At 39.0% G+C, this 18,116-nt stretch overlaps 1 protein-coding gene across 1 annotated transcript in view; it reads right to left on the bottom strand.

Annotated features, from left to right (window-relative positions):
* LOC149234627 (mitochondrial phosphate carrier protein 1, mitochondrial-like) overlaps positions 1-18,116 on the bottom strand; it is a 197,418-nt gene that overhangs the window by 43,249 nt on the left and 136,053 nt on the right. The window contains exons 4-5 of the mRNA XM_089371891.1: positions 4,888-5,102; positions 4,628-4,752 (exon numbers count right to left, since the gene is read on the bottom strand). Of these exons, the coding sequence (XP_089228017.1) occupies positions 4,628-4,752; positions 4,888-5,102 (340 nt within the window). The remainder of the gene's footprint in view (positions 1-4,627; positions 4,753-4,887; positions 5,103-18,116) is intronic.

Consider the following 18,116-nt stretch of genomic DNA (forward strand, 5'->3'; position numbering starts at 1 on the left):
TTATATAAATAAGAATAAAATGGTTGATTGATTACAATGAATGAATAACTTTGGCTTATATAGCCCGGAAAAGGTGTGTCATAGTGAATGGACACACTCTTTAGCAGACCTAACTAGTAATTAATCACAGCAAATGTATAAATTAGGTTCATTACACTATTCGGCTCTGGAAATTGAAATATAGAAAACTCTCACTCCCAAACAATGCAAATAGGAGTATGATAGTACAGTTTTTTCATAAAGTTCAAAACAGGGGAAAGGACACTTCTTAAGAATCATTTGCAGGTATAGAAACCAGACTTCGAACACAAAGTAGGTGTTGATCTGGGGTAGCATTGAATGTGCTCTAGCCATGAAAATTGGTGGAGAGGCTAAAGCACATGAGATCTCCAAGACCCAGAAATGGTTTGGGAAAATTCCAACGGTTTAGGAGATATTAAAATAATTAACATTTTTAATGGAGTTCCTAAGTCTAAACTTAGGAAAAATAAAATATTAATGGGTATTAATATAAAACTAAGTTAGAAAGTTCCAAAAGTCATGGATCAAGCCAAATCTAATCTTAGTCGTTGATTAGAGATGCAATCTTGCCCGTTGAAGGACCAACAGGAAAAGTATAAGAGGAGGCTTGAGGGTCAGTTGGAGAACACATCAGAGTGATCAGTCATTCGATTTACTAGAGCGGGGTTGCTAACTAAAGTCGAATCAGTGATTAGCAGCGAGGGGTAGTGAGTATTGGACAGAGAGGCAGAGATAGTGCCGAGAGACCAACGCAGAGGCAGAGAAGCAGACGTAGAAGCCAGAGCAAGCCACGCAGAAATAGCGCAAAGGCCAGAGGGCCTGCGTCATCCACTAGAAGGCAGCAGGAGTGACGCAGAGCGTCCCAGAGACTGTGCAATGCCTCAGAGGGCTGACGCAAAGGGTTATGAGGGAGAGGCCAGAAGGGCTGATGCAGTGCTTTAGTGTTGCTGGAGAGGGTTTCGTGAGGCAAGTTTTCTGAATACCTACTTCCAAATAGAGAGGTAATATTGTAGGTTATTTTTCTCTATTGGGTGAGCCAGTTTTGCACCTAGTTGTACTCAAGGATATATTGCATACTAATAAACCCTCAGAATTGTTGCACCAATTTTCCCGCATTAGGTTTTTCCGTGGACGAGTTGTCCAAAAATAATGGTGTCACTTGTGTGTTTGTTTTCTTTCAGCTATTGATCTATAGATGGTTGAGACTGTATTGTGTTTATTTCGTTATTTATATGTTTTAAATAATGTGTTCGTAATTAACAAGTAGAAGAAATAAACCAGAAGAATACAGATTAAATTTCTAACGGATAGACTTAGAAATTTCAACATGGTATCAGAGCGTGGTTGTAGATCACAGGAGAGCTGAAGGCATCAACTGAAGCAAAGCATTTGCAGCAGAAAACAACTGTCCCAGGTGACAGAAGTTACTCCTTGCAGAAAGCGACAGAGGAAGGGTTGACTGGGTCATCAGTCCAGGCCAGAGAAAGGCCAGCACAGAGGCTGAGGAGGGCAGAAAAAGGCTCATGCAGAGCCACGTAGAGACCAAGACGGTTGACGCAATTGGCTGAGGGAGCATTTTTTACAGTGTCAGGATTGCGTAGAGCCTAGAAGCTTAGTCCTTCAGTTGCTGGGGCATAGGAAGCTGTGGGCAGTTTGCGGGAGTGAAGTTGGTGGGGTACTGTGGGCAGAACAGTACCTAACAGGGAAAAACCAAGGTATAGGGAGTCACTACCGAGGCGGATTTCTAGCCAAGAAATCTGGATCGGTGTTGCAGGTGCACAAAAGATCAGAGAGGTACGACTTGATGATTGGTAGGAAGATTTCCAGAAGGGAAATCGTGACTCAGAGGGAGTCTAGCAGAGAACTTCCAGGCGGGAAGTAGAGAGACTCAGTAGGAGTCGAAGAGAGAACTTCCGAAGGGAAGTAGAGAGACTCGGAGGAGTCGACAAGAAGAGCAAAGAGATGGCCATGAATGGGCTGAGGGATCAAGACAGGCTGGACAGGGCGTCCAACTTTGTGGTCTGGAAGGCCAGGATCCTGTCCATTCTAGATAGACATCGCATCAAGGCCTTCGCCTTGAGAACAGTGGCGATCCCAGTTGACCCAGCTAATAATGAGAAGTACAAGGAGGCAATGGCCAAGGCGAAATGCATCATCCTTGATGGGGTCAAGGATCATGTGGTCCAACATATTGCCGAGAAGGAGACGACAAAGGAAATGTGGGACGCCTTGAAGAAGTTGTACCAACATACTTCCGTGCAGAGGAAGATGTTACTTGAGAATCAGCTGCGGTCATACCAGATGCAGAAAGGGGAGCAGATAGATCACTTCCTCGGGAGATTGAAGGAGATCCGAGACCAACTGACTTCCATAGGGGCCACGTCGGATGAGGAGATGTTGGTGAGGATCGCACTAAACGTAGTCTCCGAAGAGCGGGAGACATTTGTCCAGAGCATATTGGGCAGGGCAGATCTTCCAAATTGGGAAGAATTGTGGGCAACTCTTCATCAAGAAGAGATCAGACGACTGAGCAAGACAAGGAGTTGCAGCAAAGGAGTCTGGATCAAGAAGGAAGAGGAAGAGGATGCAGCTCTAGCATCTGCGGGAAAGCAGGAGAAGAGGAAGAAAAAGGACCTCTCCAAGGTCAAGTGCTTCAACTGCGGGTAATTGGGTCATTATGCGAACCAATGTCCAAGGAATAAAAACAAGCGATAAGCATTTGACACTAAGGCAGCGCTAGGGAAGGCGAAAAAGGAGGTATAGGAGGATAACGATTGTGCCATGAATGCTCATGTACCTCTAGAGAAGAGGTGGGGAGACATTGAGTTGTAGTCAAGGAGACTACAGGTGATGAGGGGCAGGATCCTTGAGGTACCCAACCTCTTGGATTATACCTTGCTACGGGAGCCCCAAAGAGAGAGTAGCAGAATGTCGATAGAGACAGATGCAGATGAAGCAGCAGAGAGTGCTACAGTGCAGAAGTCTCCGGGAAGTGCGAGGCTAGCAGGCTGCAGTAGTGCGAGAGGCATGGAGAGTGTTGCAATAGTGCAGGATGGCACAGAGAGGTTTGCAGCGGTGCAAGAGGCAGGGAGTTGTTGCAGTAGCGCAGAGGCAGTAGAGGGAGCACTTGTTAGCGGCAGAGAGAGCTTCAACATCGGGAGTGTTTCTAACCTGACAGGGATGTCAGTAGTTGGGTGGATCAATTACTTACTTCTCAGTAACTGAGTTGCAGTGCAGTAGCACGATGCAACATGATGAGAGGGGGTTGCAGTGCAGATGCAGTGTTGGGAGAAAGGACCAGCAGCAGCACATATGCAGAGGGAGCTGTCGTACGGATGCAACAGTGGCAGTGGCAGGGCCATGGGTAGTAGTACAGGATGCAGCAGTGCAGAGGATGTTGGGCGGGGAGGCCTAGCATCAACACAGGTACCGGTGCCATATAATCAGAGTAATGCTCAGTGAGGAGTATTACTAGAGCACAGTCCTCGCTAAGAGGGAGTGTTGATTTGGGGTAGCATCGGATATGCTCTAACCATGAAAATTGGTGGAGAGGTTAAAGCACATGAGATCTCCAAGACCCAGAAATGGTTTGGGCAAATTCTAACCGGTTTAGGAGATATTAAAATAATTAATATTTTTAATGGAGTTCCTAAGCCTAAACTCAGGAAAAATAATATATTAATGGGTATTAATATAAAACTGGGTTAGAAGGTTCCAAAAGTCATGTATCAAGCCAAATCTAATCTTAGCCGTTGATTAGAGATGTAATCTCGACCGTTGAAGGACCAACAGGAAAAGTATAAGAGGGGGCTTGAGGGTCAGTTGGAGAACACACCAGAGTGATCAGTCATTCGATTTACTAGAGCGAGGTTGCTAAGTAAAGTCGAATCAGTGATCAGCAGCAAGGGGCAGTGAGTACTGGACAGAGAGGCAAAGATAGTGCTAAGAGACCAACATAGAGGCAGAGAGGCAGATACAGAAGCCAGAGCAGGCCACACAGAGCCCAGCAGAGACAGCGCAGAGGCCAGAGGACCTGCGTCATCCACGCAGGAGTGACGCAGAGGGTCCTAGAGGCTGCGTAGTGCCTCAGAGCGCTGACGCAAAGGGTTCTGAGGCTGACACAAAGGCCAGGAGGGCTGACGCAGTGCTTCAGTGTTGCTGGAGAGGCTTTCGTGGGGCAGTTTTTCTGAATACCTGCTTCTAAATAGAGAGGTATTACCGTCGGTTATTTTTCTCTGTTGGGTGAGCCAGTTTCGCACCCAGTTGTACTCAAGGATATACTGCATAATAATAAACCCTCAGAATTGTTGCACCGGTTTTCACGCATTGGGTTTTTCCGGGGACGAGTTGTCCAAAAATAACGGTGTCACTTGTGTGTTTGTATTCTTCAGCTATTGATCTATAGAAGAAATAAACTAAAAGAATACAGATTAACAAGTAGAAGAAATAAACCAGAAGAATACAGATTAAATTTCTAACGGATAGACTTGGAAATTTCAACAGTAGGGCTGCAATAGAAGAGTTGAACTTAAGCTGCTTGATTAGTATGTCATCCTTTGTTAAACAACAAACTACCAAATAATGACCACAGAAAGAATATACTTACAATCCACTTAAGACCTTTATCATGTCATAGGAAAACCACTGCATTGTGATAACAGGCCCAACAAGGGCAAAACGGATTGGGAGACTTCTGGTGAACAAATTAACTGCTCCGATGTTCTTTACAGCCTACAAAATCCATGACATTGCATATTACAAACCATATGAAAGAATTATGTTCTATTATTCAACAACCATGTGAAATTTACAAGCTCTAGAATTTGAAATACACAAAAAAGCCTAAAAGAGTTGCCAGAGAGAAACCTGAGTAGTTGTATTTGCCTTTTTGTTATACAAGCATGAAACAATATTATCAGCAGGAGTTGCAAGGACAGTACCAACAGTACCGGACATGTACCCAGCTGTGCATGTTACTCCCAATTGTTGCATTATTGAACATTCAGCCTTTTGCTTCTGCACAACATTTTGGTATAGGAAATCGACTGTGTGTTCAAATGTTGAGAACATCATCATAGTAACTGCAAGGGAAGGAATGCGTCAAACAGCACAAATCTTGTGCAATCAAATGAGCATCACTTTAAGCCATTACAAGCTGTGTTTGATTTAAGTTTAAAATTACTCTAGTTAGACATGATCAGAAACAAAAAGCTTAATTTTACAAACCTAAACTAGTAAAAGAAAATGACTTATAAAATCCCTTCAATAAACATTAGATATGAATTTGTGAAACAAAAATTTAGATCAGACTATACAATTTTATTAAACATAACTAAGTTCAATTAGTCCTTACCTAGGAAGAGATAATCACAACAATCTGAACTTTCAACATTTGGTTGGTTTGTCTAGTTTTTGGATTTATTTTTCGGGAGATTAAGTTGAGAGGTTCTCAAATCAAAAATAATGCACCATTCCAACCACAGACAGACATACATTGAATCTCATGTGAGACAAACAAACAGCCCCATATGTAGATATAATGTTCAATTGGTATGCTCTGTTACCCCACATTTTGCATGAGACCTACACTAGTGAATCTTTTCACCACTTTGTGATTTTTATCACAAAGGCAGGTTCTACAGGTTGATGGAGCCTTGGCTGGCCTAGGGTTTATTCAATATTGTTTTCATTTGATACCTTGGTTGATAATGAATGTCTTGATTGATGATGGATTAATGGTGTTTTTCTTGGTACACTTGCTTATCATGGACAAAAAACATTGCATGGCCTGGGGTTTATTGTATTCATTTGATGACTTGGTTGATAATGGATGACATGATTGATGCTGTCTTGATGGTGTTTTGCTTGGTAAACCTGCTTATCGTGGACAAAAAACATTGTGCTTGATGATCTAGCATTCACATTGGCTAGAGGCGGATAGTACATGATGACACATCTCCTTTGATGGAACACCCTAGGATCTTTGGGTGTGTTCGACATGTATTGCCATCTTCATTTGATTGGTTTCATGATGGCATAGGGCACTTGGCATCCTCTCCTTGCTATCAGTTATTTTAATGTTCATTTGGGTTTACTAGACATGATCTAGGCATGATTGGAGCTTTAGTTCAAGAACGTTGTAGGTCTCATGGATGATTTCCACATATAGATGGGATGGCTTGTGACATGAAACATGGTTTCATGTAAACTGCTCCCTTTCTTTGGCTCGCATGTGGAGGTATATACACACTTTATCATACACTTGATGCATATTTGCTTGACTTTCTTGATGAGTTGTTTGATCACTTAGATGACTTGGCATATGGCTAATATCTATACATGGCTTGTTTCAACTCCCTCCTCCACGGTTCTAGCATATTGCACATTATTCCACAACGGATTGATCCCTCACTTTATAGAGTTACCCCTTGGCACACTTATGCAAGGTTGTTACACCTTGGACCTTGAGCTTGAGTGGTTTGTTGAACACTTATTGATGCTTTATCGTTGAACACTCCACCTTGTAACCATGCACACCTTCTTAGACATCACTTTTTTCACTTGCCATCTCCGGAGAAATATCTTGCACACATGTTGAGGCATAATCCTATGTTATTAGTTGATGGAGCGCTGCCTCCTTTCTTCATGGAATTACTTAAACATAGATGGCATGACACATATCGTCTTCATGGATTTGGTACCTTGTTACATGGATCCAACTTCTCAACACTTGATTTGAGGAGAACATCCACCTTTCTTGGAGCATTATTGGACACTTATTTATATTGTGGATGAGGATGTGCACCCTGTGAGATGCCACATGTGTTAGTTTTTGGTTATGGTGGTAGCATCAGACAGGTGCTCTAGTCTTAGATGGTGCTAAGAAGCTAAGAAACACAGGATCTCCAATACCCAAAAATGGTTTCGCAAGAAATGGCTCTGAAACACCTTAATTAAATTAATTGGCCAATAATTAAATTATTTCATAAGTTTAACTTATGAAAGTTGGTTAATTAAAGTTAATTAACTAAGGATGTTCGAGTTGCTATAGAGACTTCTAAAGATGAAGTCTAATTGATCTTAGCCATTGATGGAGACTTAATTTTCACCGTTGAAGTCTCAACAAGAGATTATAAGAGCAAGCAGCTCGAAGGGATGGAGAGAGACATAGTTGTGAGAGCATCAGCCATCTTGGCAGATCAAGCTACCTAGTTCGCAGCTTCAATGAGGGCACAATCCAAGCTAGAGGGAGAGCATTGGAGAGAGGGAGCAACAGCTAATCAAGGAGGAGGATTTCAGAAAATTTCCCAACATATTTCCAGTGCCGGAGAGGCAAGAAAAAAGAGATCGATTCTTCGGCACAGAGAGTTGTACAACTAATGCGAGTTAGCCAGTCCAATAGAGTGAGTTGTCGAAAAGGGTTCGTTTTAGTTTCCGAAGGCCAGATCTGAATCCGAGAGGCCAGATCTGAATCCGAGAGGCAGAGGGAGGCTAGACTGCCCAATATATGGAGGGGTAATAGTCACCATCACCAGTTTGTGATATCATATTAGTGTGGGAGATATGGCATTCAAGGGGGGATAAACTGTAAAGTCTTCTTTATGTAGCCCTTGTTCAACATTAGGTTGGGGTTGTTGGGGATGTGAATCTTGTGATGTAAGGCCTCCTTTTCATGGCCCCTATTCAAGTTAAGGGGGATGTAATCATCATTTTCAACAAGGCCAACCTTATGAATTCGGTATTTATACACCCACTCTTATCTGTATTTTGACCACGGTCAACCTTATTTTGAGTTGGGTATTTATACACACACTCTCTCATTTTCGGCCATGGTTGACCTTATATTGAGTTGGGTATTTTACACACCCACTCTAGTTTGTAGTCTTCATTTTTTCTCCATGGCTTGTGTTCAACATAACGGGGGAATGTCGGTTGCTATGATAACTTGTTCTATATCAACCCTAAGTTACCGGAAACTCCTGAAGAATTTCCCAGAAACGCGGATCCCCATTTCCGATACATAAACGGATACGATTCTTGTCCGAAACACTGTAAAAACGTTTTTGTGCCGTTTCAAAAAATTGGAAACTTTAGATTTGGAATTGGATACGTTTCCAAGGGATTTAAATTTTTTTGGATCCGTTTCCGGTAAAACGGATCCACGAAAATTGTGATCAGAATCTACCCTTAAAATGTTAAAAAGCTTGAAAATTTGCATAGCCATAAATAAATAATAAAAATGAAGAAATCAGATTTGCAAATAAACTCACTATAAACAGAGTCTCATAAAATCTTTTCTAAATCTTTAGAAACAACAACACTCCATATATTTATCAAAAATTCTTACTAAGAAAAAGATAGATGTTCAAAAATGCAAATAAAGGGGTTTGATGAATGTCTTCGTAAAGAGATTTATTTTAGCGATTAATTTTCATTTTGGTTAAGATTTTGTTAATTGTCATTGATTTTGCTTTTGATTTCATAAATCCCTCCAATGTAACAAATCTTCTCTAGCCAATCTTGTGCCTGCATATAGTCACAAGACCAAGCCGACATTGAGAAGATTGAAATGTTCAGATAGGTCTTGATGGAATATCCCAATGATCCCATGGGCCTTTTAATTGTCATGCAAGGAAGATAGATATCATCTGCCATGCATGACACGTTCTTTGAAGGAGTTGGACCCGAAAGCACAAAGGCGGTTGCATTTCTGATTACATTATTAATGATGATGATAATATGTTGAATGTTATAATAATCACTAATGATGATGACAATTTCTATGCTGAATTGATGATGATGATTTGCTTATGTTGAATTCATGACGATGACTATGCATTTTTAGATATAGATTCTAGATTCTAGATTCTAAAAGATGAATGGTAATATATATATATATATATATATATATATATATATATATATATGCATGTCGTTTCCTTGCCGTATCGTATCCTCATATTTTGAAAATTTGTCGTATCCGTTTCAAACCCCGTATCCGTATCCGTTCCCGTATCCGTTTCAGTGCAACTTAGTATCAACCATGATGGTTTTGCCTCATGCATTTCATTTTCAATTGTTGATTGCTAACAACCTAACACTAATAAAAGGTGGTATGTGTTACCCCTCTTTCAGCAGGGGTACTCCATAAATTTTTGGCCACGCCATATAAGCCCAAAGGATGTGCCTTATACCTTTGTACAACCATGTGGGTGTGTTATTGTTGTGAAAATGACTCTCAAATCCCCGTTGGTGTGGACAACCATGGTTATTCCTGATTTTGTTTTATTCATGATATGTTTAGTTTTGTGACATTGTTGACTTCCCCCTAGTGGAAAATAACTCCCTGCCTTGATGGGTATTCTTATATCCTAGGATGGTGTTGCAGCTATCATGGATTTGACACTACTTGGACTCATGGTTTAAGGAAGCACTTGCATCATAAAGCTTTGTAAGGAGGGTGATCATTGTTGCACCTATTTTGTCACAAGTCCAAGGAAGCAGTGGTACAAAAAAATTCAAAGACATAATCATCAACTAGTTCTTATGTCGTTGTAAACCCAATTTCTACAAATTGTAATGTAAATGATGTTAGAACAACCGTTTAATTATGTAAGAATCTAGATAGGCCTATGATTTTGGCAACAAATTTCATCCTAGGAGGTTTTTCGTCTCACCGCATTATGTGTGTCTCTAAACATGGATAATCGGCAAAGTTTTTCTCTCCAGCTTAAAACCCAAAGCAAGGGTGGAATTTATTAACAAAGGCTTAGGTGAGTCCTAGTGTTATATCGAGTATTTGTAAAAGTGGTTTGGGAATAATTTAAACTGTTATGAATAATTAATTCATAATTATTAAGTATTTTTATTAAAATTATGAAGGGTTATGGTCAAAAATTGTGACCAATCAACCTCGTGACCAGTCACTACCTATTTAGGCATACCGTCCGAGGGTTTGTAAATCATCATTCAAGTATTCAATTATTAATAAAAAAATATTACATTTACAGTATGTAAATCTATTAGCTATTTTCAGTGATTATGTATAGTTTTCTACAGTGGTATCAGAGCAGTTCGTTCTCGGTCAAAACGCTACACAATCCATAATCATTCCAATCACAGTTCACCACTGCCATTCTTTCTCTATCATTATCCGTCTCCGTTATTCCGCATTGTTTTTTCCTTGTCGCCTGTTCATCCGCTTCAGCCCTCATTGTCATAACCCCCACATTTACTTTGCTACCATTATTGTCTGTCGACCACGGGCACCCATTTCGCTAACCTCGGCAACTGTGAGCAGCGATGTTCCTTAGTTCTATCGTCGACCGTGGTAACAAGAATCCCTGACTCCCTCTACCATGCTACCTCTGTCGTCTTTTCCGACCAGTCCTGTCCATTGCGGGTTATTCCAAAACCCAACAACCTTGTTCCCTATCGTTCTCTTGGTTCCAAATCTTCTCGACAACCTATTCCACCTCATCGATCATGCGCCATCCGCTGTTAAACCCATCCCACCGTGCCACTGATCTTCCGACACCTCCGTTTGACTATCAATCGGTCCTCCTTGTTGGTTATCCCCACAGGTTTTCCCCAGCCACAATTCGCCGATAATCAAAACCATTTCTCGACTGTCACATCGGTCAATTCAGTGGTCAACCACCGGTTGGCAATATCGTTGGTCATATCGTATATCGTTTGGTAATATCGTGGTAATATCTTATAGTTCATTTAATTAAATTATACCTTATATAATAAGGTTATATAATAGTTTTATTATAATTAATTTTAAAAAATAAAAATAAAAAATGGTTCCACCAAGAAGAACAAGTCGAAAATGGGAAATAATAATGATGACGCAAAAAAATATCAAGAGGACCACGACAAAGTACAACGATGCCTCTACAACGTCGAGAAGAAGCAGGCAGAATTTGGAGAGGGTCAAAATAGGCTATTGGCGACTCATGAAGGAATGGCAAATGATATTAAAAAAGTAAATAACATTGAGAGAATGTTGCTAGGCATACAGGCCCAGTTAATGGGAGGTCCAGCTTTTAATCATTTTATTACTCAAGAACCAACACAAAGTCCCAAGACTCCAAAAGGCGAAGATTTTTTAAATCATGAAATTCTGCAAATGTCGCAAATACACTTCCAAGGAAGTCAGTACTATACAAAATTTCCAAAAAAGGACTACCAATGAATTAAAAGAGAATTACCTAAGTATGATGGTAAAGATCATAGAGGTGCTATTTTGTGGGTTAATAAAATGGAGGCCATTTTTGAGTCAAACCCACCAATAGATGAGTGAGAAAAGATCATGACCACAGCCAACTTGGGAGTTGAAGCATATGATTGGTTCCTATGGTAGTCCAACAAATGTGAAGCTCGTTCATTTATTTGGAAGAATTTCGTGGATGCCTTACTAAAAAGGTTTCATGACGAAGAAGAAGATGATATCTACGAAAGATTTGTTCATCTCAAGCAAAAAGGGTCTATAAGTGAATACGCCCACGAATGGGAAGTATTAGTTGTAAGACAGAGGATTTTCTGATGAAGAACTGCTAAAAATGTATGTATGTGGACTTCAGGAGTATATCCGTGCAGAATTGAAGCTATACAAGCCCAAAACTATTGAAGAAGCCAAACATGTAGCAATAATTATTGAGCAAAAATATAAATTCCATAAAACACCATATGCCAGTAATGAAAAATCAAGAAGTTACTCAAAAGGAAAGACAAACAAGAATTCTCTAGACAAGTCTAGCGAGTAGATTCCACCCCTGTTGTGAGGAGGAGGAAAAAAATAGTCAAGTTTTGAAAAGAAAAAGGATGTCAAATGTTGGACATGCGGAGACAAATATTCTCCGGGACACATGTGCAACACACAAACTCTAGAACTGTGAAGCAAAACAAGAAGAGGAATCTTCAAATAGTGACTCCTCTTGAGAAATCTGGGGCATAGCAATTATGTGATTTCTCTTCTATTGGTAACTGTTTGTGAGTGTTTTTTATTTCTTTAGATTAGGATCTTCTTTTACTTAGGTTATTGGTGTTCTTCTTCATTAAACAACTAATAATGCATAAACCATAAAGAGACAAGAGACACAAAATATAGGCTATAAGTTAGGGCTAAAACCTCACTCTTTGAGAGGAAAACCCGAACAAATTCTTCTTCTCATAGAGATTCCAATTGACGAATACCAAGACCAAGACCAAGACCCTTGACCTATTCGCCACTCCAAGACCAAGACACAAAGCTTCCTCTTCTTACTTGAGTCAACGATTGTCAAACTATTTGCTTCTTCCTCTTTCTCGGCTTCCCTTCAGATCTCAGATTCCTTTCTCGGCTTCCCTTCAAATCTCAGATTCCGGTCTTGGCTTCCCTTCAGATCTCAAATTCCGTTCTTGGCTTCCTGAATCAGGCCTGTAATATTTCAGAGTTAGGTTCAACTCTTAACTCGGTTATATGTTCTGAATTCCTTCGCTCTAGATGGAGGTTTCTATTATGGTAATACAGCTTGAGTATCACCCTAACTTTCTTTGTGGTTGACCTGTAATAAATCGTCTTCTTCTACAGTCCCTATACCTTGCACGTGTTAAGAGTATCCACCCAAAACAGATCAGAAATAGCCTTGGTTATGTTCTCCCTTCCTTCGCTTGGTGATAGGTTGCCTTCTTGATGAACCTCGCACTTCCTTTTAGCTTCAAACCTTGACCGAATTGTCTCTAAAATTCTATCTCTGAAATAGGGCCGAGCTGCCCTATTTATAGTTGTCGCCCATGCTAATTGGCCAACATGACATGTGGGGAATCGACATGTCCTTTTATGAAGATATTATTATCCTTTGAAGCCGACTTGTAGGAGGAGACCTTACTTGATGTTGGAGGGCTATTTATACTTATCTAATGACTCATACAAAATGCAACATGCCCAAGAAGGGTCCTTCATACATGACATTGACTCTCTTTGACTTTATGACCATTCCTAAAGGCTCACAATGGGAGCCATTACTAAAAATAAAATTCCTTGCTCATGAAACCCATGAGACAAGCATTACAAAAATAATTTTATTTTTCTTTACATCAATTACATAAAATCACATTTACATGTCATTATGAAGATCAAACGTAGTTACACTTTTCAACAACTCCGACGAAGAAACTAATGAAAAAAATGAAATGCCTAATCCAGATCCAGAACAAGAAAATATACTCAAAATTTCTCTAGCAGCTATCACAAGGATAGCCCAACCACAAACATTAAAGTTGAAGGGACATATTAAGAAGAAAAATTGTGTTAATAGATTTAGGAAGCACCCACAATTTTATAGATGTCAATGTCGTAAAGAGGTTAAATCTATTTACATATCTTGTGAAAGATATAAAGGTTATGGTGGCAAATGGGAAAAGAATTGATCGAGAAGGGAAGTGTCATAAAGTTAAAATGCAACTAAGCGATTACGAAATGGAGTCTAGCTTTTACACAGTTCCCTTGGGAGGTGTAGATATTATCCTGGGAATATAATGGTTACAAACGTCGGGGACATATTCCGCAAACCACCAAAAATAATTCATTAATTTCAAGTGGAATGGAAGAAAGTATAAATTGTTCAGGTTCCAGGCTCCTCCTACCCAAATCATATTTTAACAACAAATGAAGAAACTCATTCGCAAAGGAGCTTTGGTATTCATTGCACGGTGCCAACACTTAGAGCTATTATCTATGGAAGGGACTCACCAGCGATCTGAAGTTACATCCATAATCCGGAAATATGACAAAGTATTTCAGGAATTGCCCATGAAATTACCTCCCGAAAGGAAGATCGAACACATCATTGAAGTTAAACCAGATGCAGCACCTGTGAATTTCAAGCCATATCGCTATCCCCTTCATCATAAAACAAAGATAGAAAGGCTAATACAAGATTTGCTAAAATGTGGAGTCATTACGAAAAGCAGAAGTCCATATGCAACTCCAATAATGTTAGTCTGAAAGAAAGACAGATCCTTTCGATTATGTATAGATTATCAAGGATTAAACAAGATTACTATTAAACACAAATTTCTCATTCCATTTATTAACGAGATGCTAGATGAACTCCATGGTGAAAAATATTTTTCAAAATTAGATTTGAGAATCTGAGTAAGATTAGAAGACATTGAGAAGATTGGAATTATGAGTTTAAGGTAATGCCATTTGGTCTAACAAATGTACCAGCCACCTTCCAGGCAACCATGAACTGTAACAACCCTGCTAAATTAATCCACCTTATAAAGTTTTAACTTTATAATAAAAAAAAAACCAACTGTGCGGAAATTTAAACTATAAGTATGTTAAGATTATATATATATATATAAATTAAATTTAAAACATTATAAGTTTAAATTTTATAAAATATACAATTTAACCTTATAAAATATATATATATTAATATTACAAATCATATAATTGAATTATATAAAGTATATATATATTTATATATAACTTTGTGTAAGGTAAAATATAAAGTATAAAATGAACTTTATATGTAGTGTTATAAATATAAAAGGAACTTTATATTGAATGTCATAAAGTACGTATATAATGTTATAAAGTATACACAATAAAACCTACAGGTTATACGAAAGATATATGCTATCAAGTCAATTAATGGATTCAGGATATTATTTCATTAACCTACCTATGAGTCACCCCAGCCATTAATAAAACGCGTCCGAACCAGCAGGACATTCATTGCTAAAACGCAGAAGTCAGGGAAAAATATCCGGGAAACTTGAATGCAAGGAAGGCGGTGGCTGCAAGTGGGAGGGCGGCCACCGCCAGACCAGGGGTTAAATAGCAGGGTCTGAACCTGAAGAAAGGGGGAAAAAAAAACCAGAGAATTGTGGATTGATCAGCAGAAACCAGGAGAAGTAACTTTGCAGTGGAAGAGTCTTGAGTGATCTGAGTTCTGGGCACGGAGGGACAGAGAGCCTCTGTGGAGAGCTTCTCTGGATTGAGCAACCAGGTTGCTCATTCTGGTAGGGTGGTATTGGTCATCCCAAAATTGGATCAATTCAGCCAGCAGTTCAGGATTGCCAGTTCAGCAACAAAACCGGAAGACAGCCAGCAGTTCAGGTAGGTGCAGATTCAGTTTTATGCATTATTGTTTTTTTTTCAAATTTTATAAGTGATTCTATGCTTGCTGAAATTCGATTTAGGGTATTACATGAACGAACTCTTTCGCTCATACTTGCAAAAATTGGTATTGGTTTTCTTTGACAATATCCTCATCTACAACAAAACATGGAAGGAGCACCTCAAGCATCTAGAAGAAGTACTTTCCATGTTGGAGAAGAATCAATTTTATGCAAAATTATCAAAATGTACCTTTGGACAGAAGGAAGTCGAATATCTGGGACACATCATATCCAAAGATGTCAAAGTAGACCCTAGCAAGATTAAAGCAATCAAAAAGTGGCCCAAGCCAAAGAATATATCAAAACTTAGGGGATTCCTTGGATTAACTAGATACTATAGAAGGTTCATAAAAAATTGCACACACGTGACTGCTCCCCTAACGAATTTACTAAAGAAAAATTCCTTTCAATGGGACAAGAAGGCAGACGAATGCTTTGAATCCTTAAAAGAGATAATGTGATCTACCCTGGTTCTGGTAACCCCAGATTTCTCCAAACCTTTTGTGGTAGAATGTGATGCCTCAGGATTTGGGATTGGAGCAACACTGAAGCAAGACGGTCACTCCATAGCTTATGAAAGTCAAAATCTTAATAAAAGGGAAAGCTTGAAGTCTACCTACCACTAAGAGATGTTGGCCACTATTCATGCATTAAGCATGTGGCGTCGATACTTATTCGCACGGATCATAACATTTTGTAGTTCCTGTTACAACAAAAAACATTATCAACAGAACAATAAAAATGGATAGAGAAATTGGTCGTGTTTGACACGGAAATTTTGCACAAAAAGGGAAAGGATAATGTTGTTGTCGACACTCTCTCACATAAAGATGAAGACAACACAACATGCTCTGCATTAGTAGTAGTCCCTGCTTGGCTGGACGAGATCCATACTGAATATGCCAAGGATCCAGACTCTTGTTCGATAATCGAAAACATCGATCAACATCCTAATTTTGAATGGAAAAATGACATACTATGGTTTAAGGGTAGGATTTACATAAGCCCTTCATCCAAATTTAAAACAAAGGCTCTAAAGGAATCACATAATTCCCCTGTTGCTAGGCATGTTGGGTTCTTTAAGGCATAAAACAATGCACGACAATCATTCTACTGGAAGGGAATGGTTAAGGAAATTCAGAAATACGTTGCCGAATGCAACATTTGTCAAAGAAGCAAAAGCAAAAACGTCTCAACTCCTGGGTTGTTACACCCCTTACATGTTCCAAATGAGAAATGGGAAGAAAACTCCATGGATTACGGTTTACCTATGTTTGATGGTAAGGACAAGATATTTTTTGTAGTTTCACTAAATATGCTCACTTCATGGCAGTCAAGAAAACGGACTCAACCAAGCAAATTGCAGAGGTCTTTTGCAAAAACATCTACAAGCTACATGATCTACCTAAAGTCATCGTTAGTGATAGAGACGTAAGATTTAAGGGAAATTTATGGAAGGAATTTGGCAACCAAGCCGGAATAACCCTTAACATGAGTTCATCCTACCATCCACAAATAGATGGTCAAATAGAAATAGTAAAAAGTGTTTAGAAACATACCTACGATGCTAAGTCTAAACTTAGGAAAATTAAAATATTAATGGGTATTAATCTAATCAAGGGTGAAACTTTTGGAAAAAGCCATGGATCAAGTCAAAATTGTTAAAATTTGGGTACCAGAGGACAAGTGGTTCCCTAAGGCTTTGATCTGTGGCCTAGGAAAAAGTGTCCAAATTTATTTTTTTCTTTTCTCCTAAAGTGAATTTATAAGTGGTAAAGTCAATTTAATTTAAAAATGACTTTATAAGTGGTAAAATTACATTCTAATTTAAAAGTGACTTTATAAGTGGTAAAGTTACATTCTAATTTAAAAGTGACTTTATAAGTGGTAAAGTTACATTTTAATTTAAAGGTGACTTTATTAAAGTCAATGAAGAATTAGAAAGTGAAAAAGTGACTATGGAAATAAAAGGCTAAGTGGGTCTTTATTTAAGTGGGTGAGTTAAAAAATAGAAAGTGAGAATTAAATGCACATTCATTCTCATCCCTAGATCTAAATGAATCTCAACCATTAGAGCTTAGGGTAACCCAAGAAGTCATTTAGAGAGTAAAAGGAGAAGAGAAGAGGAAAAAGATCATTCATTCTTTCATGAGCATTTGAGAGAAAGAGAAGAGAGAGAAAGGAGAAAATTTCTGAGCAGTGAGGAAGTGAAGGAGAGCAGCAAGAAGACATTTCAGCAAATCTGGGCAGCAGCATTTATTGGCATGCATTCCAAGGCAAAACCATACAGTAGGATAAAGGCACAAATATTGAGTAAGAGGGACAACACAGAAATCGAGGAAGAGGGACAACAACAAGGGCATGAATTTCGAGGCATATTTGGGCACGAATTTTGAGGCATTCGTACTGCTAAAATCCGTACAGTCCGTACAAGAAGTTTTGGGCACGTTTTTCGAGGCTGGCCATACAGCATTTAATGATGTTTTATTGCTAGAAAAATTATGTTTTGGCTGTTTGCTGATTGGCACGATTTTTGACGTGGAGTGCAAGCACGAAAATCGAGATAAGTTGTAATTTGTGGTTGCTGGAATTTTTACTGTGTATTTGTTGGAAATAATACTGAGAGGGGGGGTGAATCAGTATTATCAAGTCAATAAAACTTTTTCATTTCTAAACTCTGATTCATATATTCTACTTCCACAACTTCTTATGATTAAGTTAATTGATCTTCAATGAGTGCATTGGAACATTATCAACCATATTATCAGTTAACAGATGCAGTAACATAGAATAGATCATCACACATAAGGCACACACATGAACACCATGATATAAGGTGGAAACCCAATGCGGGAGAAAACCACCTGCTGCAAGTCATCTCAATCTTCTCCTTAATAAGAAAATCCTTTTACAAT

Source organism: Pinus tabuliformis, chromosome 8 (assembly GCF_031772625.1).
Source record: "Pinus tabuliformis cultivar Carrire ecotype Pingquan chromosome 8, CPIR1, whole genome shotgun sequence".
In the NCBI taxonomy this organism is placed as follows: Eukaryota; Viridiplantae; Streptophyta; class Pinopsida; order Pinales; family Pinaceae; genus Pinus; species Pinus tabuliformis.